Below are 27,689 nucleotides of genomic sequence, written 5' to 3' on the forward strand. Positions count from 1 at the left end.
CATTCCTATGTACTACAGTAATCAATTAGGTTTAGCAACAGCAACAAAATTATACATCTAGGGGTAAATCCAATAAAAGTATGTGAGACCATTTGGAAAAAAGTTATAAGAATTTACTTAAAGACATAAAAGGTGTCTAAATAAGTGGAAATATAAAGCATGTTCTAGATGATAAGACTTGATAAACATGACGAACTTCTCCAGGCTAATCTCAATATCAGGTGAAATTCCAATCAAAAATCTCAACAAGGATTTTTGTTGAAATAAAAGGAACAAAGGGCTAAAAACAACCAGGAGAAATTTGAAGTTTTACGTAACTAAGGTATATTTCAAATCTGTAAGGAGGAAAGTATACTATTATATAAATGGGACTGGGACAACTGCTTACCAAATAAAAATAACTAAATTAGGTCATAACAAACTATACATAAAAATAAATTACAGGTAGAAGAAAGATCAAAAAGTGAAAAAGCAGGGCTTCCCTGGTGGTGCAAGGGCTGAGAGTCCGCCTGCTGATGCAGGGGACACAGGTTCGTGCCCCGGTGCGGGAAGATCCCACATGCCACGGAGCGGCTGGGCCCGTGAGCCATGGCCACTGAGCCTGCGCGTCCGGAGCCTGTGCTCCGCAACGGAAGAGGCCACAACAGTGAGAGGCCCGCGTATCGCAAAAAAAAAAAAGAAAAAAAAAAAAGTGAAAAAGCAAATATTTTTTAACGTTGAGGAAGAAATACAGGAGAATATCTTGACAAGGTCAGTAAAGGAAAGGAATTTTTTAATATAACAAAAAGAGCACAAACCATAAAGGAAAAAAAGTGACAAAACTGACTACATTAAAATTTAAATTTCTGTTAAAAACACACCATAAAGAAAGTTAAAGACAAGCCATAATTGCTGGTGGTAATGTAAGTTGGCTAAATCTCTATGGAAAGCTTTTTGGCAATACCTGACAAAATCAAAAATGCACATATCCCTCTGATAAAGCAATTTTACTTCTGAGAACTAAACCTAAAAATACACCCAGAAATGTGTGAAATGACATGTGTACAAGGTCATTCAACACCTTTATATAAATTAAGACACAACCAGGCAATGGAATACCAAAGAATTTTTTTTTCAAATGTACTGGTATGAATCTCTAAGATATGCTGCTCAGTGAGGATGGAGAGGGAAAAGCAAAGTACAGATCATTGGGGAAATATGCCATTCTTATGTAAAAAGAAGGAGGAAGAACATACAAAATATGCAATTGTTTATATATGCTGCTAACATATCTGGAAAGCTACACAACTGATGACAGACTATTCCCAGAGAGGGAAAGGAAAACTTTCTATCATATATCCCTTTGTAGCTTTTGAATGCATTACCAATTTAAGAAAAGACCATATTTCATCTGTTCGAAGACATGCCTTTCTTTTCTCATTTAATATCTCTGAAATCAAGGTGCTTCTTAAAACTGATACCAATATCTTAATAATACTAGAAACATTTTTCTTTCTTAGTAGTACATAAAATAATGGTGTATCTTATAATTGATGGCATCTTAGATTCAACAAAATTAAGTAAAAATTTCTTAATAAATTTTTTAAAAATATAATTTTGGATTTACAGAAAAGTTGCAGAGATGATACAGTGAATTCCCAGACACCTCTTATCCAGTTTCACCTAATGATAACATATTAAATTACTATGATACATTTGCCAGACTAAGAAACCAATATTGGTACTTTTCTATTCCCTAAACGCCAGACTTTATTCCAAGTTCTCCAGTTTTTACACTAATATACTATTTTCTGTTCTCGGATACCACATTACATTTATTCATCATGTCTCCTTTGTCCCCCTGGCCTATGACAGTTTCTTAGTGTTTCCTTGTTTTTCATGACCTTGACAGTTTTGAGATAGTGTACTATCAAGCATTTTGTGGAATGTTCCTCAATTTGTCTGATGTTTTTCTCATGATTACATTGGGGTTACGGGGCTTTGGGAAAAACGCCACAGACGCAACATACCCTCCTAATCACATCATATCAGGGGGCACATGATATCAACACATTTTACCACAGCAATGTTAACCCTGATCATTTGGTCAAGGTAGTGCTTGCCAAGTTTCTCCACTGTAAAGTTACTATTTTTCCCCTCTCCATATTCTACTCTTTGGATAAGATTCACTAAATACTGCCTATACTTAAGGAGGGCAGTGGAGAGAAATTAAGCTCCGCATCCTAGACAGGGAAGTATCTGCTTATAATATTCAGAATTCTTCTGTAATATTTGTTCCTTCTTATCAATTATTTATCCAATCAATTATAGGTAAAATTTTTGAACTGTAAAATAAAATAAGCCATTTACTAAAAGAAGATCATTGCTGCATATATAATCCCAGGATTAATATACAGAATATATGAAGAACTCCTATAAACTAATTTAAAAATCAACCCAAATGACAAATGGGCAAAAGGCAAGAAAAAGCAATTCAAATGAACATAAACAAAATATGGCCTTTAAACATATTGAAAGATAGTCACTCTTACTAGTAATCAAGAGAATGCAAAATAAAACCACCATATACAATTTCATACCCATCAGATTGGAGTGAAAAAAAAAACTAGAACACCCAAACATGAACGAGTAAAATGAACCCAAACATGGGAGTAAAATCTAGACCAATCCCTTTTAAGAACAATTTAGTAATATCTAAAATTGAAGTGCTCTGACCCAGCAATTTTACTCCTAATGACTAGGTAACAAATCCTTTTGAAAGTCAGGTGGTTTCCAATTTTTTGCTTACAACAAAACTGAAGGCAGATATAACTCAGCTGTTGCCTGGTACATACTTAAAACGAATTTTCGATGAAAGACTATCATTTGACTTTTGGCATATAATTTAAAAGGAGTTCAAATACTTGACAGACCCTGCCACAACAAAGTTTCTTCCATTTAAAGATACTTATTTGGGGCTTCCCTCGTGGTCCAGTGGTTAAGAATCTGTTTTGCAATGCCACATGCCACAGGGAAACTAAGCCTGCGTGTCACAATTAATGAAAGATCCCGCGTGCTGCAACTAAGCCCCAATGCAGCCAAAAAATAAATAAATAAATATTTTAAAAAATAATTTTAAAACTTATTTATGTTAACAAGTTTTATTAGTTTTACATTTACCAAAGGGGGAAAAGGGATTAATATTTACACTAAACTCTGTCTCGTTCTAACAGTAAATTATTTCATCACAGATTTTTTTTTTTTTTTGGCTGCGTTGGGTCTTCATTGCTGCGTGAGGGCTTTCTACAGTTGCGGCGAGCCGGGGCTACTCCTCGTTGCAGTGTGCGGGCCTCTCATTGTGGTGGCTTCTTCTTGTGGAGCACAGGCTCTAGGCGCGCAGGCTCAGTAGTTGCGGGGCACGGGCTTAGTTGCTCTGCAGCATGTAGGATCCTCACAGACCAGGGCTCGAACCCGTGTCCCTGTATTGGCAGGCAGATTCTCAACCACTGTGCCACCAAGGAAGTCTGTCATCACAGATTTTTAAAAGTACTATCCATCTCAACAAGAGATGCTTTTCCAATAAAAAATGTTTAAAAGTTTTTTCAAAAAATGTGTATTAGATTTGTGTCGTTTGCTCAGCTGTATACTACAAATAACTGTAATAATTAGTTAATTCAGAAGAAAATCTTCAGCATGTGAGGTCTCATGGTCATAGAAAGCTGAAAAAAAATCATTTCTTTACAAATCCTTATTACAGAAAAGATAGGATACTCAAACTATCTTCAAGCATAGAACTATTTTAGAATAAACTTCTATGGGGGAAATACACGTACACACACAAATTAGTGCACGTAAAACTGGTGAAATCTGAATAAGGTTGATGGACTGTATCAATGCCAATATTCTGGTTGTGCTTTTGTACTATGGTTATGCAAGATGTTACTATTAAGAGAAACAGGTGACAGATATAAGAAATCTATCATTTCTTAGAACTGTATATGGATCGACGATTATCTCAAAATAAAACTTTTTAAAAACTATATATGAAGATTTTGAAACTTATTACAAAACTACTTATTACAAACTAATCAGGATGGTCTGGTACTGACATAACAACAAACATATAGGTCAATGGAACATAACTGTGAGTCTAGAAATAAACCCATTCATCTAGAGTTAACTGATTTTTGACATGGGTACCAGGACCATTCAATGGGGGGAAAATAGTTTCTTCAATAAATGGTGCTGGAACAACTGGATATCCACATGCAACAAAATGAAGTGGAACCACCACCTCACACAGCATGTACAAAAATTAATTCAAAATGGATCAAAGACCAAAATGTAAAAGCTAACCCTATAAAACTCTTAAAAAGAAAACACAGGTGTAACTCTTCATGACCGTGGATTAGGATTAGATAAGAAAGACACTTAAAGCACAAGCAAATGAACAAAAAAAAAAAGAAAAGAAAAATTAGACTTCATCAAAATTTTAAACTTTTGTATGTAAAAAGCATTATCAAGGTTGTTCTTGTGAAAAATAACCAACAATATAAGAGGAAATCATTTGCAAATCTGACAAGGGTCTAATATCCAGAACATATAAAGAACTCTTACAACTCAACAATAAAAAGACAAATAATTTTAAAAATGGTCAAACGACTGGAGTAGACATTTTTCCAAAGGAGATATACAAATGGCCACACAGGCACATGAAAAGATACTAAAAACCAATAGTCATTAGGGAAATACAAATCAAAGTCATAATGAGATACCAGCTTGTACTTACTAGGATAGCCATTCATTCATTTATTTATATAAATAATTTCATAACAATAAATGAATGGGACTTCCCTGGTAGTCCAGTGGTTAAGAATCTACCTTCCAATGCAGGGGACACAGGTTTGATCCCTGGTTGGGGAATTAAGATCCCACATGCCATTGGGCAACTAAGCACGCGCGCACAACTAGAGAGCCCACGTGACGCAACTACCAAGCCTGCGCACCACAACCAGAGAGAAGTCCCCACGCCACAACTAGAGAGACGCCCGCGCACTGCAACGAAGAGCCCTCGCTCTGCAACGAAAGATTCCAGATGCCGCAACAAAGATCCTGCATGCTGCAACTAAGACCAATGCAACCAAATAAATATTTTTTTAAAAAATAAATGAATGAAAAGCTCTCTGCTCCTCCCGTTCGACAGACAGCCGTGTCTTGTGTGCAGTGCCAGCTGCATCCCGGAGACAAGATGGTGAAGGTCGGAGCGAACGGATTTGGCCGTATTCGGCGCCTGGTCACCAGGGCTGCTTTTAACTCTGGCAAAGTGGACACCGGTGCCATCAATGACCCCTTCATTGACCTTCACTACATGGTCTACATGTTCCAGTATGATTCCATCCATGGCAAGTTCCATGGCACAGTCAAAGCTGAGAACGGGAAGCTTGTCGTCAGTGGAAAGGCCATCACCATCTTCCAAGAGCGAGATCCCACCAACATCAAATGGGGTGATGCTGGTAATGAGTATGTGGTGGAGTCCACCGGCGTCTTCCACCATGGAGAAGGCCGGGGCTCACTTGAAGGGTGGAGCCAAGAGGGTCATCATCTCTGCCCCTTCTGCCGATGCCCCCGTGTTTGTCATGGGCGTGAACCATGAGAAGTATGACAACCACCTCAAGATTGTCAGCAATGCCTCCTGCACCACCAACTGCTTGGGCCCCCTGGCCAAGGTCATCCATGACCACTTCGGCATCGTGGAAGGACTCATGACGACGGTCCATGCCATCACTGCCACCCAGAAGACCATGGATGGCCCCTCCGGGAAGCTGTGGCATGATGGCCGAGGGGCTGCCCAGAACATCATCCCTGCTTCTACTGGCGCTGCCAAGGCTGTGGGCAAGGTCATCCCTGAGCTGAACGGGAAGCTCACTGGCATGGCTTTCCACGTCCCCACCCCCAACGTGTCCGTCGTGGATCTGACCTGCCGCCTGGAGAAACCTGCCAAATACGAGGACATCAAGAAGGTGGTGAAGCAACCGGTGGACGGCCCCCCAAGGGCATCCTGGGCTACACTGAGGACCACGTTGTCTCCTATGACTTCAACAGTGACACCCACTCTTCTACCTTCGATGCTGGGGCTGGCATCGCCCTCAATGACCACTTTGTCAAGCTCATTTCCTGGTATGACAATGAATTTGGCTACAGCAACAGGTGGTGGACCTCATGGTCCAATGGCCTCCAAGGAGTAAGAGTCCCTGGACCACCAGCCCCAGCAGGAGCACGAGAGGAAGAGAGAGGTCCTCTGCTGCTGGGGAGTCCTTGCCCCAACTCCGACCTCCAACACACCTGAGAATCTCCAGACCTTCACGCGGTTTCCATCCCAGACCCTCTGAGGAAGGGGAGAAGGAGGGGCTTAGGGAGCCCTACCTTGTCATGTACCATCAATAAAGTACACTGTACCCAGAAAATAAATAAATAAATAAATAAATGAATAAAACTTCAGAAAATAAGTATTGATGAGAACGTGGAGAAAATGCAACTCTCATACACTGCTGGTAGGAATGTAAACTGGTACAGTTGCTGTGAAAAAGTTTGGCACTTCCTCAAAAAGTAAACATTGCGTTACCGTGGACCCATCAATTCCACTCCTAGGCAAACACCCAAGAGACATACCCATATGTCCACTCAAAAATTTGTACATGAATGTTCACAGCAGCATTATTCATAATAGGCAAAGGGTGTAAGCAACCCAAATATCCATCAACTAATGGATGGAAAAATAAGATGTGGTATATGTATACTATGGAATATTATTCAGCCATAAAAAGGAATGAAGTACTGATATATGATACAACATGGATGAATCTTGAAAACATTACACTAAGTAAAAGAAGTCAGTCACAAATGACCACAAATGCCTAGGACAGAAAATCCATAAGTAGAAAGTAGACTGTGGTTCTCAGGCACTGGGAGGAAGGAGGAATGGGGAGTGACTGCTAACAGGTACAGGGTTTCTGTTTGGCATAATGAAAATATTCTGGAATTAGATAGTGATGATGGTTGCACAACTTTATGAATACACTAAAAATCACGTTAACTGTACACTTTAAAATGGTGACTTTTATGTTATCTGACATTTAGATCAGTGGACAGAATTCATAACCCAGGGGGGAAAAATTGTACAGAGGAATTAGAATGAAATAAGAAGTTAGGCAAAAAAAAAAAAAGGGGGGACACTGAAAAAATTGACTGTCAAAGAAGACCCTAAATGCGTATTTTTAAAAAGAGTGAGAATGAGGGAGCTGGAAGAGGGAAGAGATATGGGAACATATGTATATGTATAACTGATTCACTTTGTTATAAAGTAGAAACTAACACACCATTGTCAAGCAATTTTACTCCAATAAAGATGTTTAAAAAAAAAAAGTAAGAATGGTTAACAAACTGCTATAAAATTTGCAGGTACCCAATAAATTTTGTAAAGTAATATAATGGGTTTTTTCAGTAACTCTATTTATAATACACCAGAAATGACATTCTTTGCAACTACATAAAGACCTTTTTTAAAAATGGTGTATGTCAACTGCATGTTAACCTAAAAGTACTCAAGGAAGTAAACAGAATTTTTTAATATTTTGGAGGTACTTCAAAATTTGAAGATCAAAGCCCTAGAGAAAAATCATACATAGGTACACAAAGAGATATGTAAAAATGTTAATTGTAGCACTGTTCGTAACAGCACAAGCTGGAAAAATCTAAATGCCCATCAGCGGAAAACTAGGTAAATAAATTGGAATTCTGTAATGAATACAGCTATAAAATCAACTAGTACTACATTTATCAACACAAACATCTCAAAAGCATAAAAAAATAGGTTTAGGAGTGGGGATAAAACATATTACAGAATAATTACTTTTTATAAAGTTTGAAATCATGATCTTGTTTTTGGAAACAAGACATTGTGTGTGTGTGTGTGTGTGTGTGTGTATCTGTAGTGAAATAGAAACATATAAGAGAAATAATAAACATCAACTTCACCACACTAGTTACCTCTGGGGAGAGTTAAGGTAAACAGAATGAGGAAGGAGTAATATAGGAACCTTGGTGATATCTGTAATGCTTTATATTACACAACTTATATAATTATGTAGTAATATTAATATGAAGGAATTCAGAAGAGCTAGGTTGCAAGTACACAGATGTTCATTTTATTATTCTTTGTATCTCTTCCACAAGCTTAAAATATTTCATGTTGAAAGGAAGTTAAAGTTAGCTCAGAGACTGAACCAGCACCAAATACATGCACCAAAGCAATCAGTTACTTGGTCAGGGTCAGTCAGTGTTTCTCAACCAGGAGTCCAAATGATGTTCCAATTAAAAGACAGTAATGGTATCTATTAAAAGAGATGCATAAGACATGATACTTAAATACATTTTAGGGAAGGGTACGAAATGAACCTAATTCTGCAAATTTGCCTCAAGATCATCTTGCTAAACCTTCTGATTAAAATCCTTGCATAGGGGAAATCCAGGAAGATGGCGGAAGGGTAAGACGTGGAGATCACCTTCCTCCCCACAGATACACCAGAAATACATCTACAGGTGGACCAACTCCTACAGAATACCTACTGAACGCTGGCAGAAGACCTCAGACCTCCCAAAGGCAAGAAACTCCCCACGTACCTGGGTAGGGCAAAAGAATAAAGAGAGACAAAAGAATAGGGATGGAACCTGCACCAGTGGGCGGGAGCTGTGAAGGAGGAAAGGTTTCCACACACTAGGAAGCCCCTTCGCAGGCAGAGACTGCGGGTGGCAGAGGGGGGAAGCTTCGGAGCCGAGGAGAGCGCAGCAACAGGGGTGCGGAAGGCAAAGCAGAGAGATTCCCGCACAGAGGATCGGTGCGACCAGCACTCACCAGCCCGAGAGGCTTGCCTGCTCACCAGCTGGGGCGGGTGGGGACTGGGAGCTGAGGCCCGGGCTTCGGTCGGAGCAAAGGGAGAGGACTGGGGTTGGCGGCGTGAACACAGCCTGCAGGGGGTTAGTGCACCACGGCTAGCCAGGAGGGAGTCCGGGGTACAGTCTAGACCTGTCGAAGAAGCAAGAGACTTTTTCTTCCCTCTTTGTTTCCTGGTGCGCAAGGAGAGGGGATTAAGAGCGCTGCTTAAAGGACCTCCAGAGACAGGCGCAAGCCGCGGCTAACAGCGCGGGTCCCAGAGACGGGCATGAGACGCTAAGGCTGCTGCTGCCGCCACCAAGAAGTCTGTGTGCGAACACAGGTCACTATCCACACTGCCCCTCCTGGGAGCCTGTGCAGCCCGCCACTGCCAGGGTCCCAGGATCCAGGGACAACTTCCCCGGGAGAACGCATGGCGCGCCTCAGGATGGTGCAACGTCATGCTGGACTCTGCCGCCGCAGGCTCGCCCCACACTCCGTACCCCTCCCTCCCCCCGGCCTGAGTGAGCCAGAGCCCCTGAATCAGCGGCTCCTTTAACCCCGTCCTGTCTCAGCAAAGAACAGATGCCCTCCAGCAACCTACACGCAGAGGCGGGGCCAAATCCAAAGCTGAGCCCCCGGAGCTGTGAGAACAAAGAAGATAAGGGGAAATCCCTTCCCTCAGAAGCAGGGGATTAAAGCTCCGCAATCAATTTGACGTACCTGCATCTGTGGAATACCTGAATAGACAACGAATCATCCCAAATTGAGGAGGTGGATTTTGAAAGCAAGATTTATTATTTTTTCCCCTTTTCCTCTTTTTGTGAGTGTGTGTGTGTATGCTTCTGTGTGAGATTTTGTCTGTATAGCTTTGCTTTCACCATTTGTCCTAGGGTTCTATCCGTCCTTTTCGTTTTTTACTTTTTAAAAAAATTTGCTTAATAATTATTTTTTATTCTAATTATTTTATTTTATCTTACTTTATTTTCTGTTGTCCTCTTTCTTTCCTTCCTTCCTTCCTTCCTTCCTTCCTTCCTTCCTCCCTCCCTCCCTCCCTCCCTCCCTCCCTCCCTCCCTCCCTCCCTCCCTCCCTCCCTCCCTCCTTTCTTTCTTTCTTTCTTTCTTTCTTTCTTTCTTTCTTTCTTTCTTTCTTTCTTTCTACTTTTTCTCCCTTTTATTCCGAGCCGTGTGGATGAAAGGCTCTTGGTGCTGCAGCCAGGAGTCAGTGCTGTGCCTCTGAGGTGGGAGAGCCAACTTCAGGACACTGCTCCACAAGAGACTTCCCAGTTCCACATAATATCAAACGGCGAAAATCTACCAGAGATCTCCATATCAACACCAACACCCAGCTTCACTCAACACCCAGCAAGCTACAGTACTGGACACCCTATGCCAAACAACTAGCAAGACAGGAACACAACCCCACCCATTAGCAGAGAGGCTGCCTAAAATCATAATAAGGCCACAGAAACCCCAAAACACACCACCAGACGTGGACCTGCCCACCAGAAAGACAAGACCCAGTCTCATCCACCAGAACACAGGCACTAGTCACCTCCACTAGGAAGCCTACACAACCCACTGAACCAACTTTAGCCACTGGGGACAGAAACCAAAAACAACGGGAACTATGAACCTGCAACCTGCAAAAAGGAGACCCCAAACACAGTAAGATAAGCAAAATGAGAAGACAGAAAAACAAAAAGCAGATGAAGGAACAAGATAAAAACCCACCAGACCTAACAAATGAAGAGGAAATAGGCAGTCTACCTGAAAAGTAATTCAGAATAATGATAGTAAGGATGATCCAAAATCTTGGAAATAGAATGGAGAAAATTCAAGAAACATTTAACAAGGACCTAAAAGAACTAAAGATGAAACAAGCAACGATGAACAACACAATAAATGAAATTAAAAATACTCTAGAAGGGATCAATAGCAGAATAACTGAGGCAGAAGAACGGATAAGTGACCTGGAAGATAAAATAGTGGAAATAACTACTGCAGAGCAGAATAAAGAAAAAAGAATGAAAAGAACTGAGGACAGTCTCACGGACCTCTGAGACAACATTAAGCGCACCAACATTCGAATTATAGGGGTTCCAGAAGAAGAGAAAAAGAAAGGGACTGAGAAAATATTTGAAGAGATTATAGTTGAAAACTTCCCTAATATGGGAAAGGAAATAGTTAATCAAGTCCAGGCAGCACAGAGAGTCCCATACAGGATAAATCCAAGGAGAAACACGCCAAGACACATATTAATCAAACTGTCAAAAATTAAATACAAAGAAAATATATTAAAAGCAGCAAGGGAAAAACAACAAATAACACACAAGGGAATCCCCATAAGGTTTACAGCTGATCTTTCAGCAGACACTCTGCAAGCCAGAAGGGACTGGCAGGACATATTTAAAGTGATGAAGGAGAAAAACCTACAACCAAGATTACTCTACCCAGCAAGGATCTCATTCAGATTTGATGGAGAAATTAAAACCTTTACAGACAAGCAAAAGCTGAGAGAGTTCAGCACCACCAAACCAGCTTTACAACAAATGCTAAAGGATCTTCTCTAGGCAAGAAACACAAGAGAAGGAAAAGATCTACAACAACAAACCCAAAACAATTAAGAAAATGGGAATAGGAACATACATATCAATAATTACCTTACATGTAAATGGATTAAATGCTCCCACCAAAAGACACAGACTGGCTGAATGGATACAAAAACAAGACCCATATATATGCTGTCTACAAGAGACCCACTTCAGACCTAGAGACACATACAGACTGAAAGTGAGGGGAAGGAAAAAGGTATTCCATCCAAATGGAAACCAAAAGAAAGCTGGAGTAGCAATTCTCATTATCAGACAAAGTCGACTTTAAAATAAAGACTATTACAAGAGACAAAGAAGGACACTACGTAATGATCAAGGGATCAATCCAAGAAGAAGATATAACAATTGTAAATATTTATGCACCCAACATAGGAGCACCTCAATACATAAGGCAAATAATAACAGCCATAAAAGGGGAAACCGACAGTAACACATTCATAGCAGGGGACTTTAACACCCCACTTTCACCAATGGACAGATCATCCAAAATGAAAATAAATAAGGAAACACAAGCTTTAAATGATTCATTAAAGGAGATGGACTTAACCGATATTTATAGGACATTCCAACAACAGAATACACATTTTTCTCAAGTGCTCATGGAACATTCTCCAGGACAGATCACATCTTGGGTCACAAATCAAGCCTTGGTAAATTTAAGAAAATTGAAATTGTATCAAGTATCTTTTCCAACTACAACGCTGAGACTAGATATCAATTACAGGAAAAGATCTGTAAAAAATACAAACACATGGAGGCTAAACAATACACTACTTAATAATCAAGAGATCACTGAAGAAATCAAAGAGGAAATAAAAAAATACCTAGAAACAAATGACTGGAGACATGGGGACCCAAAACCTATGGGATGCAGCAAAAGCAGTTCTAAGAAGGAAGTTTGTAACAATACAACCCTACCTTAAGAAACAGGAAACATCTCGAATAAACAACCTAACCTTGCACCTAATGCAATTAGAGAAAGAAGAACAAAAAAACCCCAAAGTTAGCAGAAGGAAAGAAATCATAAAGATCAGATCAGAAATAAATGAAAAAGAAATGAAGGAAACAATAGCAAAGATCAATAAAACTAAAAGCTGGTTCTTTGAGAACATAAACAAAATTGATAAACCATTAGCCAGACTCATCAAGAAAAAAAGGGAGAAGACTCAAATCAATAAAATTAGAAATGAAGAAGGAGAACAACTGACACTGCAGAAATACAAAAGATCATGAGAGATTACCACAACCCACACTATGCCAATAAAATAGACAACCTGGAAGAAATGAACAAATTCTTAGAAATGCACAACCTGACAAGACTGAATCAGTAAGAAATAGAAAATATGAACAGACCAATCACAAGCACTGAAATTGAAACTGTGATTAAAAATCTTCCAACACGGCTTCCCTGGTGGCGCAGTAGTTGAGAGTCCGCCTGCCGATGCAGGGGACACGGGTTCATGCCCTGGTCCTGGAAGATCCCACATGCCGCGTTGAGGCTGGGCCCGTGAAGCTATGGCCACTGAGCCTGCACATCCGGAGCCTGTGCTCCGCAACGGGAAAGGCCACAGCAGCGAGAGGCCCGCGTACCGCAAAAAAAAAAAAAAAAATCTTCCAACAAACAAAAGCCCAGGACCAGATGGCTTCACAGGGGAATTCTATCAAACATTTAGAGAAGAGCTAACACCTATCCTTCTCAAACTCTTCCAAAATATAGCAGAGGGAGTAACACTCCCAAACTCATTCTACGAGGCCACCATCACCCTGATAGCAAAACCAGACAAGGAAGTCACAAAGGAAGAAAACTACAGGCCAAAATCACTGATGAACATAGATGCAAAAATCCTCAACAAAATACTAGCAAACAGAATCCAACAGCACATTAAAAGGATCATACACCATGATCAAGTGGGGTTTATTCCAGGAATACAAGCATTCTTCAATGTACGCAAATCAATCAACGTGATACACCATATTAACAAACTGAAGGAGAAAAACCATATGGTCATCTCAATAGATGCAGAGAAAGCTTTTGACAAAATTCAACACCCATTTATGATAAAAACCCTGCAGAAAGTAGGCATAGAGGGAACTTTCCTCAACATAATAAAAGCCATATATGACAAACCGACAGCCAGCATTGTCCTCAATTGTGGAAAAACTGAAAGCATTTCCACTAAGATCAGGAACAAGACAAGGTTGCCCACTCTCACCACTCTTATTCAACATAGTTTTGGAAGTTTTAGCCATAGCAATCAGAGAAGAAAAGGAAATAAAAGGAATCAAACTGGAAAAGAAGTAAAGGTGTCACTGTTTGCAGATGACATGATACTATACATAGAGAATCCTAAAGATGCTAGCAGAAAACTACTAGAGTTAATCAATGAATTTGTTAAAGTAGCAGGATACAAAATTAATGCACAGAAATCTCTGGCATCCCTATACAGTAATGATGAAAAATCTGAAAGTGAAATCAAGAAAGCACTCCCATTTACCATTGCAACAAAAAGAATAAAATATCTAGGAATAAACCTACCAAAGGAGACAAAAGACCTGTATGCAGAAAATTATAAGACACTGATGAAAGAAATTAAAGATGATACAAATAGATGAAGAGATATACCATGTTCTTGGATTGGAAGAATCAACATTGTGAAAATGACTCTACTACCCAAAGCAATCTACAGATTCAATGCAATCCCTATCAAACTACCAGTGGCATTTTTCACAGAACTGGAACAAAAAATTTCACAATTTGTATGGAAACACAAAAGACCCCGAATAGCCAAAGCAAACTTGAGAACGAAAAACGGAGCTGGAGGAATCAGGCTCCCTGACTTCAGACTATACTACAAAGCTACAGTAATCAAGACAGTATGGTACTGGCACAAAAACAGAAAGATCAATGGAACAGGATAGAAAGCCCAGAGATAAACCCACGCACATATGGTCACCTTATCTTTGATAAAGGAGGCAGGAATGTACAGTGGAGAAAGGACAGCCTCTTCAATAAGTGGTGCTGGGTAAACCAGACAGGTACATGTAAAAGTTTGAGATTAGAACACTCCCTAACACCACACATAAAAATAAGCTCAAAATGGATTAAAGACCTAAATGTAAGGCCAGAAACTATCAAACTCTTAGAGGAAAACATAGGCAGAACACTCTATGACATAAATCACAGCAAGATCCTTTTTGACCCACCTCCTAGAGAAATGGAAATAAAAACAAAAATAAACAAATGGGACCTAATGAAACTTCAAGGCTTTTGCACAGCAAAGGAAACCATAAACAAGACCAAAAGACAACTCTCAGAATGGGAGAAAATATTTGCAAATGAAGCAACTGACAAAGGATTAATCTCCAAAATTTACAAGCAGCTCATGCAGCTCTACAACAAAAAAACAAACAACCCAATCCAAAAATGGGCAGAAGACCTAAATAGACAGTTCTCCAAAGAAGATACACAGACTGCCAACAAACATATGAAAGAATCCTCAACATCATTAATCATTAGAGAAATGCAAATCAAAACTACAATGAGATCTCTTCTCTCACTGGTCAGAATGGCCATCATCAAAAAATCTAGAAACAATAAATTCTGGAGAAGGTGTGGAGAAAAGGGAACACTCTTGCACTGCTGGTGGGAATGTGAATTGGTACAGCACTATGGAGGACAGTATGGAGGTTCCTTAAAAAACTACAAATAGAACTACCATATGACCCAGCAATCCCACTACTGGGCATATACCCTAAGAAAACCATAATTCAAAAAGAGTCATGTACCAAAATGTTCATTGCATCTCTATTTACAATAGCCAGGAGATGGAAACAACCTAAGTGTCCATCATCGGATGAATGGATAAAGAAGATGTGGCACATATATACAATGGAATATTACTCAGCCATAAAAAGAAACAAAATTGAGTTATTTGTCGTGAGGTGGATGGAGCTAGAGTCTGTCATACAGAGTGAAGTCAGTCAGAAAGAGAAAGACAAATACCGTATGCTAACACATATATTATGGAATCTAAGAAAAAGAAATGTCATGAAGAACCTAGGGGTAAGACAGAAATAAAGACACAGACCTACTAGGGAATGGACTTGAGGATATGCGGAGGGGGAAGGGTAAGCTGTGACAAAGTGAGAGAGTGGCATGGGCATATATACACTACCAAACGTAAAATAGATAGCTAGTGGGAAGCAGCTGCATAGCACAGGGAGATCAGCTCAGTGCTTTGTGAGCACCCAGAGGGGTGGGACAGGGAGTGTGGGAGAAAGGGAGACGCAAGAGGGAAGAGATATGGGAGAAAAAAGAAAAATCCTTGTATAACTTTGCAAGATGTCTCCAGTATTTCAAAAACCAATGTGAAAGGGGAAAATTAAGTGAGAATTACAGCCAGTTTGGCCTTTTCATTCAATTTTGAAAAACGATCCACACAGGAAGTATGCTATTTGCAAAGGAATGCTTACATACAGCTGAAAACCACTATCATTTAGAAACAAAACACAAAAAAATTCTAAGAAATAATTTTTAAAGCACAAATGCATGAATAAGAAACATGAGGACAGGAAAGTTGTCTATTTCTATAGTATAAAGCAGAGCCAAATACAGTCTCTATTTTAATATATATTCGATCCCCAAACTAAATGTCACTTTTTATTTGTGTATAAATAATGCTTCTCCTTACTCAATTAATTTAAAATACATTAAACAACATGTGCCCACATGTTAAAGAGGGAAAAGAAATTTTTCTTTTTATATTGTGAATATTACAAATTGTATTCAAAATGTATGTTATAATGTTTAATAGGAAATTACTTTTTACTATTTAAAATCACCTTATCAAAAATAGGATACATTTTTTAATGTGTAATTAAGATAGTCCACAAGATTATACATTTTTGTGAAAGGATTTGTGAATCAAAAAATATAGGAAACACTGGTCAAGAGGTTACTTTTGTGTCCCTTAACAGCACCTGACACAATTTCAGCCTCTAATGTTTATAGGCTTATTAATAAACAAATTAGAAAAACCTTAATTACAATGCAAAAAGTACCAAGAGGAATTAATTGGAAAATTCATTCAACTTAATAACTGTACACCGTTAATGTCAAATTCTAAAACAATAAAGAGGCAATTCAGCCATAACTAAAATTGACTTCTATAAGTGAAAGAGAATTCTAGATAAGTAAACACGTAAATAAATAGCCTGAATTAAGCTTCACTCAAAATGTACTTGAAAAAACAGAAAACTTAAAGAATTAAAAACTGAAAGGATGAAATCGAACCAGGGTCTCATGTGTTAAAAGAAAAGCAGTTAAAGGGATATGACATCAATAAAAGGAGGAGAAAGAAAAAAGCAAGGTAAATAAAAGAAATTCACCCTAAGGAGGAAAAATTAGAAAAAGTCAGGCTAACAATAAAGGGCCAGCTTGAAAGTATAGGGAGAAAAGGAAAAATGGAAGGAAGAAAGCAACAAAACGAAGGATTAGATTAGTATATAATATATGAATAAGGGGCAGTTTTGCCACCATGTATTTGGGAAATCACAGAAAATAGTAAAGAGTATAAATGAGAAACAAGTTTCATAATAGGTTAGTGGCTGATAAATTTCTAGATACAATCATTAGGGAAAATACAACCACAGTTTCATTTCAGTTTTAGGAACAAGATTGTATTTAAAGAGAAAAACCAATATGATTTCTGTTCAACCACGCTAACAGGTACCTACTTCTATATTTAATTCTCAAGATAAAGATAACCTACAAATTTATTAAATAAGTTAATCACAATTAGTAAAAACTGTTTTGATCATAAACATACTCTGCTTTTTTCCTATATATTTATCTGTCTTCTATACTGTAGTAAATAAAATGCATTTCCCTATCTTGGGAACCTTTCACAGAGGTAAAGTTTAAATGTCAGATACCTGCTTTCAAACATATTAGGCAATTATATTAAGACATTCATGCTAAATTTTTCTTTTTACTCAATAAACATATTTTTACCTTTTCATCTAAGTAAACTCTTCCAGGAATCAGCCAAAAGCTTGAAAGGTCTGTTATGTATTTTATATAAAGTTTCCACCCAAAATAACATAAATTCACACAACATAAGCACATATTTTGTTGATTCTTCCCATAATCCTCTCTTTTTTCCCTGTCACATATCAAGGGATGAATAACTGCCATTCAATGACTTGGCTCTCAACACAGAACAGTCTTCACTGCAGTAACCTCAACATTCCACATAGTGGGTCCCTCATGGAGTAAATTTCTGATAAACTGGGGGACCAGCATCTCATTACATGATACGATATTTTCCAGACCATTCCCAATTTTCATCATCAACACTTACTGAGTATTCACCAAACAACAGGTTCTAAGAATAGGCAGCGATGTCACTGTCCTCACCTGCCCGGTACTGGCCCCACTTTCTGGTGACAGTGTGTTTTCTGTTTTCCTTCCCCTTTCTCAGTCCTTCCATCTATGGAGTTGGACCCTCATCCCCCAGCTCCAGAGAGGTACTCAACTCAGGTATGATCAGTCAGAACATTCCCAGGACACTAGCCACAGTGACTGCTTCAGTAAAGGACAAGGGACCAACCAGCGAGACTCTCACTCTTCCTTATCTGTTACACGCTGCTAAGGAAAAGTTACTCTTTTCCAGTTTGATTTAGCTCCTGGAGACATCACATGTAGAGAGCCTGCCTGAAAGTGAGCCCAGTAAAGAGAGAAGGAGAGAGACCAACTGGTCACCTGGATCTACCCACATATGAAGCCAACAATATCCCCTGGACTTTTCTGTCACATAAACCAATAAATCTCTCCCATGTTTTTCTCTTAAGCTTGTCTAAGTTGGGCATCTGTCACTAAAAGAACTTTGATAGAAATTGTATCCAATACAATTTACAAATAGAGTGACAATTAATGAGCCTCTGAATATGAAACTAGATAAAAAGAGCTGAAGTACAGGGCAGTGAGAACAGCCTGATTCTGAGCTGGAAATTGGCAATCCCAGTTATGCAGTATCAAAGAAACAAGTTAAAACTACTGCCCGCGGTAACAGGGTTTGGATCATGTGCCCAACATGATTGTAACATTGGGAGATTCGGTATTAAAAAGTCAGTAATTTAGACCATGTTATCAATTCCAAGAGGATAAGGCCCAGGTAGGGGTAAAACAGGTGAAGGGGATTAAGAGTTACAAACAGCCAATTATAAAATAAATAAGCCACAGGGATGTAATATACAGCATAAGGAATATGGTCAATAATACTACAGTAATTTTGTATGGGAACAGATAGTTACTAAACTTATCATGGTGATCATTTCATAATGTACGCAAATGTCAGATCACTATGTAGTACACCTGAAACTAACATAATATTGTACATAAATTGTATTTCAATCAAAAAACAAAAACAGGTAATTCCCTGGTGGTCCAGTGGTTAGGACTCTGTGCTTTCAGGGCATGGGTTCGAACCCTGGTCAGGGAATTAAGATCCTGCAAGCTGTGCAGCACGGCCAAAATAAATAAAATAATAAAATAAAACAAAATAAAATACAAAAACAAAACAAGAGGATAAGGCCCAAACTCCTTGGTATGGAGTTTAATGATCTGGCCCTAGGTCCCTCTGTATGTTAGGAAGGTTTCTGAGCAAGACAGTGATACATGTTCTCAGGGGATTATATGACACAGGGTAGAATGTAGAATGTATTCTGGAGGTGCAAGAAACCAGCCAGGGTGCAACAGAGGCAGGTCAGCAATAAGGTGAAGGGCCAGGTGCACTAGGATGGCAGCAGAAGAATGGAAAGGAACACATTTCTAAGACTTTAGAGAAGGGAGAACAAACAGAAGGAGCAAAAGATTACTCCTAAGTTTTGACCTTTGGTTATCTAAAGTAGAATTTGCTACTGAAATAAGGAAGTACAAAGGAAAACACTATTTTTTTCAATGAGGATAAGAAGTTTGGTCTTCGATGTGGCTTAGTATGAGGTGGACAGCACAACATCCCAATAAAGATGCCCAGCAAACAGTGGAAGACAAGACAATGAAATTCAGGAGAAATAAAAGGACAAAAGACAAACACAGCAGTCATATAGGTACAGATGACTTTTTTTTTAAGTCATAAAGAATATATAGCAGAACTTCATTCCTTCATTCAACGATAGTCATTGAGCACTATGTCTCAGCCACTGCTCTAGGCTCTGGGAATATAACAGTGAGCAAAACAGATAAAAATTCCTGCCTCATGGAGCTTATATTCTACTGGGAAAAACAGACAAGTCTAAATTTGATTCATGAACATAAATTTAGGGCTTCAGGTTAATACTTCTTAGTAATTACTGTAAGCAAAATAAGTATTTATTTTACCTTCTTTTATCAAATTTTATTTTCCAGAATTTTCACTTCACTAGTTAGAAAAACATATTTATGTCCTCAGGCCAGTAGCCAGACAGATTCAAGTAAATTAAGATTTTTTTTTTTTATGCTAGCTTTCCTATTGTAACAAACCTATTTTCCCTCCTTTGTTTCTCAGAGTGTTGGGATTATGTCAGCCCTTCCAAATAATGTCCATAAAGGATGACTAGACTCAGAAAAAATGAGAGGCCAAATGGTATAAAGGAAAGCACATGTTTGGGAATTAGACAAGGCCTGAGTTCAAATCTCAATTTTTCACAAGTTGTGTAACCTTGGGCAAGTTACTCTGTATCTCCAAGCTTCGGTTTACCCAACTGTGAAATGGGAATAACTTCACTCTAAGGATTAAAAAGAATAATTTCTAAAAGGCCCTTGACACAACACCTGGAAAAAATGGAGAAATGCTAGAAAAATGGAAGCAGCTACTGCTGCAACTATTACTACTACTATTACTGCAATGTGCTGTGCACAAAACAAATGCTGAATAAATGCCTTTCTTTTTCTTCTATAGACAGTATTAATATCATGGGCAACTATAAGGCTCTAATTCAGCAAGGTTACTGTATTCTAACCTCCCAGAAGTTGTATACAAGAACTTAAAAGAATTAAATGCATATTAATTTCATAAATGAGCTTAACATCTTTATTTTCTAACTTAATGTGATATATTTATCCTCCAAACAAAAGTTTCGATGGCGATATCACAAGTAGAAAAACATGATTACTGAATCACATAAAAATGAATGGAACTGGCATTGCTTTAGAAATCATCCACCAAAGATTTCATAGTTATTTTTATTAAACTGACACCATTAACTTTATCCTCTGTAATTAATCATTTCTATAGTATCTTACATTTGGAAAAAAAATTAAGTGATTTTCTAACTATAACCACACAACAATCCAAATTGTAAACAACACCCTCAGAGTTGTCCTGAAGATTAAATGGCACAATATACATGAAAATGCCTGATCCAGTCCGTGGCATGTAGTATGGACTCAGTATGATAACTTTAGTGAAATCTAACCCTCTTATTATCCTACGTTCCTTTCAATTAATGAAAAGGACCTTATAACAGCAATTGAAACACAGGATTTATGGAACTAAAAGGCTTAAAAATCACACCAACCTAATGCTGACCCAAACCAGAAAGGTATTCATTCTAATGTCTCGAAGTTTAATAACAAAGAGGTTTGTAAGTTAAATCAAGACACATACCAACACATAATGAAAACCAACATTTCACTCTTCCCCTAAAAAATCCTACAACTAAAAATTTAATGAAAGGTTTTTTTAAAAGCCTAGAAATATAAGTTCCTCTTACTTTCACTTTTTTAAAATATTGCTTCTGTTTTTTTTTAAGATTTATTATTTATTTATCTTTGGCTGCATCGGGTCTTAGTTGCAGCACGCAGGATCTTCGCTGAGGCATGTGGGATCTTTGGTTGGGCACACGGGCTTCACTCTAGTTGTGGTGTGTGGGTTTTCTCTCTCTAGTTGTGGTGTGCAGGTTCCAGAGCGCGTGGGCTCTGTAGTTTGCGGCATGCAGGCTCTCTAGTTGAGGTTTGCGAGCTCAGTAGTTGTGGTGTGGGCTTAGTTGCCCGTGGCATGGGGGAATCTTAGTTCCCTGACCAGGGATCGAACCTGCGTCCCCTGCATTGGAAGGTGGATTCTTTACCACTGGACCACCAGGGAAGTCCCTTACTTTCCTTTTTTTAAAATGCAAATTCGAGAATCCCACAAAATATAATGAAATTATCAGAATAAAGGTCATAACTCTTTGCCCAGGAAAGAGCACTGACACCAGCTGGAACTGGCTCAAGTGGAGTGTCCACAACAACCAGGGGTGCCCCTTCACTCACGGATGACACCATTTGAGACAACCAGTGTCAGGACTGGATGTTCCCCCTAACAAGTAGCTTTTCTCCAATCCTCTGGACTGTCCACATGGACACTTGGACCTGCTTTCTCTATATGCAGATGACTCCAATACTTACACCTGTCCCACAAGGTAGAAACCCTGTAAACACTCCAATCTCAGTATGTGCAAAATTAAACATCTCAAATCTGCTCCTCCTGTGTCCCTGTGTCTGTTAATGGTAACACCGTCAATCACCTAAGATAGGATCTAGTTTTCTTTCCTTCACCATCCCCCTCTCTCTTCCCAAGAGCAAGCCAGTTTCAAAGAAAGATCTGTCATTCACCTCTACAATACCACCGAGCACCTAACCCTGCCTCCATTCCCACAGCTTATCTCAAGTTCTCGTTACTGCTGTCCTGACCCATGTCAACAGTTCCAATCTAGTTGCCCACCATCTCTCATGCTTAAAGTGAGTCCACCTTCTGTGAACATTACAGACAACTGATCTAGCTATATATATCCCTCCCCACCCTGTGGGCCCCCACGGTCTACTAAGGCATCCCAGATTTTCAGAACTTGAAGAACTCTCCTCTGACCCAACCATCCATTCACTTGATCGTGGAAGTTCCTCAAATTCAAAATGGTCTGGCCCCATCTTCAAAGGCCATTCCTGCTCCGGCGCCAATCTAAAAGCCTGTAATGTCATGAAAACAAGATTAACTATGCTATTCTACTGCTCACAGGCTAAAGGTCAAAATTCTCAACCCAACCAACAGGGCTTCACAAGGCCCGGCTCCTATCTCACCAGTCTTGCTCCCCTTTGCTCTCTCTGCTCCAGCCACCTGGCTTTCTATCCATCCTGCCATGATCCCTCTCATCTCCAAGCCTCTGTACATACTGGACCCTTAGCACCCCACCTCCCATGTAGGTGGTGGCATTTCACCCTTCAGATCTCAACTCAAAAGCCACTTATTCAGACACTAACCTTACCTTTCCAAACTAAATCAAGTCCTCCATTTGCCCCCTCCTATTCACTTCCATAGCTTTAAGAAAAATCATAAGAAATTGATTACTGTTCCCAAGCTAGAATGTAAGCTCCGTAAGAGCAGGACTGTGTCTGTCTCGTTAACCACTGTAATCTCATAACCCAACCCAGAGTAGCCCTCAACAAGTTTGTGTAGATTAATGTAGTTCATAAACCAGAACCACATTACCCAGAACCCTAAGTAAAGGTACAAGGCTAGCCCTACAGTACACTAGTCTTGAAATCACTTGCTTTCTCCATAACGACAAAGAGCTCAGCTCTTCAACATTCTTCGTGTTCCCTTGAAGATCTGACATTACGTGAGTCTATAATTCTACGGTTCCAAACTTCTCTCTCGCAATTCTCTTCTATACACCCTGGCACTAGCAATACTTTACTTTCTGGTCTCCACAATTTTGTTTGCATCCTTTGTTCCATCTGAAATTTTTTTCCCAGTGCCACACTTCCAAATCCTACTATCCTCAAGTACTCAAATCCAACGTCACCTCCTCCTCAAAATATCCCTGTACCCCCTCAGCTAGTCACACCCTCTCTGCCCCTGAATTCCCACAGGTTCTCCCTTACCTCATTCAGGTCTCAGATCAAATGTCACTTCAAATGAGTGCCTTCTCCTAAAGTTACCAACTGGTTATAATTGTCTATCAGGCCATCCTGACTTACCTTCTTGACAGCACTTACCATTACCTAAAATTATTTGTTCTTTTCTTTCACTTATTTATTTACTTCTTGTCTGTCTCCCCACTAGAATGTAAGATCTATGAGCAGGGTCCCTGTCTGTCTTGTTCTTCATATTTCCCCACTCTTCCCTATCTGACATCAAAAAAATTCAGTAAATATTTGCCAAAAGCATGAATGACTCTGTAGCCCTTATGATTATGGTTATCTATGTACAAATCTTTCGCTAGCTATATTCCAAACTTCTTGTGGACTAGGCCAAAGTCTGGCTAATCTATTTGTTTGTATTATCCAGAAATCCTTGCACAACTAAAGCAAGTAATAGTTAACTACTAATTAATTAATGAATGATCTCTCCAAGAGGTACTGCCCTGAACCAGGCCAACTCAGAACTCCATATTCTCCAGAAACCAGGGCAAACAGGAACCTCCTTCGATGCCCTCTCCATGACAGACCTTGTTCCAATACGCCCCCTCCAGTGAGCTTCCAAAGGCTAGTTTCTTCACTTTCCTTTAGCCAATAACCGATGGTTCTTCTATCTCTAATATCTCACAATCCTACCCTTTTCCCTTCTATCTCCAGACAACGAATCTCTCCCAGGGCCCTATTTCTTCGGAGTACCCCACATCTCCAATCAGTCCAGGAACTCATCAGGCTCTAGAGAACGAGGGGATGTTCCAAAGAAGTGTTTAAGGAAGACTGGCTCTCTCACCTTTTCTTTTATACCTCGTTTTTCCAAAAGAGGCCCAGTTTCAGAGACTGGCTTTGAAACTCTTCGGGATCCTAAGCTTTCGTCCCATGTAGTCCGCCGCGCCCAAACCCCTTTGGGGTGCCCCCACCCTTGCCTCGAACCTTTTCAACTTCTCTTACAGGAAGACCCCAGACCAGAGACGATGATCTCCCAGGAAGCAAATGGTCCTCAAACACCATGGGGCGGCCCTATCCCCCCCACTTTCTGTCGGGCAGCCGCCTCCGGCCTGGGGCCGTCTCGAGCGGCCCTTAAGCCTCGGCCTCTGGCTGAGCCCTACCCTCCGACACCCCCCCACACACCACTCACCTGAAGCGGCCCCCGCAGTGCTGGCATTGCTCGCCCACCCAGCCGGCGGGGCAGACGCACTGGCCAGTGCCAGGATTGCAGCGGCCGCCGTTGACACAGGGCCGGTCGCACTCCTTGGCCTCTGCTGCGGCTGAGCCCGACACCGCCGTCGAGGCCGCCGCGGCCTCAGCCGCCCAGGGAAGCAGCAGCAGCGGCGGGAGCAGCAGCAACAGCAGCAGCCGCCGCCGCCGCCGTGGGAGGCGCAGCCGGGTCCCCAGCCCTGGCCTCCCAGCCCTGGTCGCGTCCCAGTCCCGGCACCGCCTGCTGTTCCTGCTCCCGGGCGCTGGCGTCGCCACCGTCCTCCTCCTCAGCCTCGCCTCAGTCGCCGCCGCCGCCGCCACCATCTTCCCGGGGCTGAGACGGTGCCCCACGAACACATATACACACACACACACACACACACTCACACACACACACACACACAAACGCGCGCGCGCGCGCGCACACCACAGGGCACCACCGGCTCTCCTTCGCCTGGCCGTGCGGGGCGGGGCTATGCGGACGGTGGCTCGGGCGGTCAATCCTGAGGGCGGGGCCGGAGCTGCGCGGGAGGAGGGGGTCGGCGCATGCGTGCGTGGGCGGGGCACGCGGCCCTGGAGGCAGACCTCTAACGCGGATCCTGGGCTAAGGCGAGGCCTTTCCGACCTCTAACTAAGCGCCCTAGTGCTCTAGTTTTATCCCTTAGCCCGGCGAGGCAGCCCCTGCGTAGCGGTCCTGAAGCACCCTTTTCCCGTTCGCTGCCTCGGTTCCGGTCCCTCTGCTAACCAAGCCGGCAGAGTTGAGCGCTGCGGTCCCGAAGACCCCGGCGCCGGTCATCGCTCTACCCCAACTCTCGCTGCGGGGCAGAAAGGGCCCAGGAGTCAGCGTCGTGGTGTGACGCTAAGTGCGGTACTGTAGCAGTGCTGCCTTTGGGCTTCTGCTTTGTCCTCTGTAGTATAGGGTTAACGAAGTAACACCTGTGTTAAGAACCTAGCGCATTGGCTATGCTCAATAAATGCCTAGAACTGAAGACACAGTGCGCCTCCCTTGATACAGGCTGATTAAGTAGCAGACCAGACCACACACCTTTAATCCTGTACAGGAAGTTTGAGGTTACCTTGCTCCCCGCTATTTGCCCTCCAATCATCTCTGAAGAAAGGGCAGCATAAAATTAGGAACATAAAATTAGGAGCATCCCCCCTCTCCACCCCTCACACACAGTTCTGCCCCTGGAGCCCTTCTTGTCAGGTGGTTTGTTACTTTGGTGCCCCCCAGTGAAACATGCCTCCTGACAGTACAACCTTGTGTGCTCCCTGACCCTGGAATCTGGACAGACCTGTGACTCGATTTAACTGAAGAAGAATGTGGGGCAAGTGATGGTGTGCCAGTTCCAGTTCTGAGCCTTTAAGAACAACCTAGGAATCTTGATTTTGAGCTCTTGATAGTCCTGAGCTGCAGCTGCTCTTCCACCTTGCTGCAGAGAGACCACATGGAGGAAAAGTAGGAACCCAGTTATCACCAAGAACTGAGATCCCAGACACAAGAACCTGGTGGACCCATCCCAGCTGAGGGACAAAGTCACTGAGGGAAGAAGCCATTGTTCCAGCCATCTCAGCCGTTCCACATTATGTAGAACAGAGAGAAGTCTTTCCTACTATGCCTTATCCAAAATCCTGAGAAATTATAAACTGGCTGCTGTTTTAAGCCTCCAAGTTTTAGAGAGGTTTGTTACTCACCAATAGATAACCAGAACATTGTCTGACATAAGCCTTGTGGTGGGATGAATATTCCCATGGCAGCTATCTCATAGTTTGGGCACCTTGCAGTCCGTGGGAAACAAAGAAAGGCCCTCATGTACCTGTGAAGCTTCTCTTCACAGAGCACAGAATTCTAAAATTCTACGATGTACCTCATACCCAGGTCCTGACCTTCTTCATTCTGCATCCCCTTAAGCCTGCTGAAGCTGAACTGCACAACAGCCAGCTCTCCACCCACACATCCCTCCTATTCCTACGTGAAACCCGTTGTTCAGCCTAGGCCCTAGCACTGGCATTCTGGTTTGCAGGTTATGTTTTGCTACAGTTTCCTACATGGCGATGTGCAGGATGAGACAGGAAAATGGAAGACATGGCCCTACCATGGGACAGGCTGACATGGAGCCATGCTCTGGCCTCAGGAGACACTGCTCCTCCAGGCCAGAAGTGGAACCAGCCTATTCCACCACTCCCCAGAGCAAAACTGAGCTCAGGCTGTGAAGTTTCACGTGACTTTACCAACACCTGAGGTTAACAGGAAATGGCTCGCATCTACACAGCAGCAGTATGGCTGCTCTCCAAAGCTCTCAAACCTTGCTGCAGCAAACATTCTTTTTCTTACTTCTTTAACCTACTCTCTTCTCTGATTCTTTTTCCTTAGCCTTCAAACATGCTCAAATTATCTTGTCCTTAAAAAACAAAATCTTTTCTTGTGACAGGAAGTATTGATATTTTCTTTCTCCTTTACTGTTGTTGTCAGAGTCCACTACACTTTCTGTTTCTGTATGGTGCATTAAAGATGGCTACAAATTCTTTTACACTATTTATGTGGGGAGGTGGGGACTAACCCCCCCACTCCTTGAATCTGGGGTGGCTTTAATGATTTGTTTAACCAGTAGACTATGATGGAAGTGATGTGTTGAGACTTTTGAGTCTAGGTCATAGGAAGTTTTGCAGCTTCCTCCTGAGTGTCTTGGAACACTTGCACTGGGGAAATCCAGCTGCCTTAAAAGAAGTCTAGCTACTCTAAGACTGCCATGCTGTGAGGAAGCCAGCCTACAGCCATTCAAGTCTTCCAAGTTGAGGCCCCAGACATTCATGAAGCAGAGGGGTATCATCTCTGCTGAACCAACCCCAAATTACAGGTACACGAGCAAAATAAATAAGTGTACTTTTTAAGGCACTAAATTTGTTACACAGCAATAGATTACCAGAATACTGTGTAACTTGCTTCCACCAAGAACAAGTCTTGTGAGGTAAACTTGATTAAGAATTGATCAAGAATGGCTGTATAATTATGTATACAAATATCATGTATAGCTAGTCA

The 27,689-nt window shown here is 41.1% G+C and overlaps 1 protein-coding gene and 1 pseudogene across 2 annotated transcripts in view; one reads left to right on the forward strand and one right to left on the reverse strand.

Annotated features, from left to right (window-relative positions):
• ATRN (attractin) overlaps nucleotides 1-25,018 on the reverse strand; it is a 172,477-nt gene extending 147,459 nt beyond the window's left edge. The window contains exon 1 of the mRNA XM_065892394.1: nucleotides 24,591-25,018. Within this exon, the coding sequence (XP_065748466.1) occupies nucleotides 24,591-24,973 (383 nt within the window). The 5' untranslated portion in view covers nucleotides 24,974-25,018. The remainder of the gene's footprint in view (nucleotides 1-24,590) is intronic.
• LOC136134780 (glyceraldehyde-3-phosphate dehydrogenase pseudogene) lies at nucleotides 5,164-6,443 on the forward strand (annotated as a pseudogene). Its single transcript, XR_010656587.1, has one exon. The product of XR_010656587.1 is annotated as a glyceraldehyde-3-phosphate dehydrogenase pseudogene (transcript).
• Nucleotides 25,019-27,689: the final 2,671 nt, after the last annotated feature.

Source organism: Phocoena phocoena, chromosome 15 (assembly GCF_963924675.1).
Source record: "Phocoena phocoena chromosome 15, mPhoPho1.1, whole genome shotgun sequence".
Taxonomy (NCBI): Eukaryota; Metazoa; Chordata; class Mammalia; order Artiodactyla; family Phocoenidae; genus Phocoena; species Phocoena phocoena.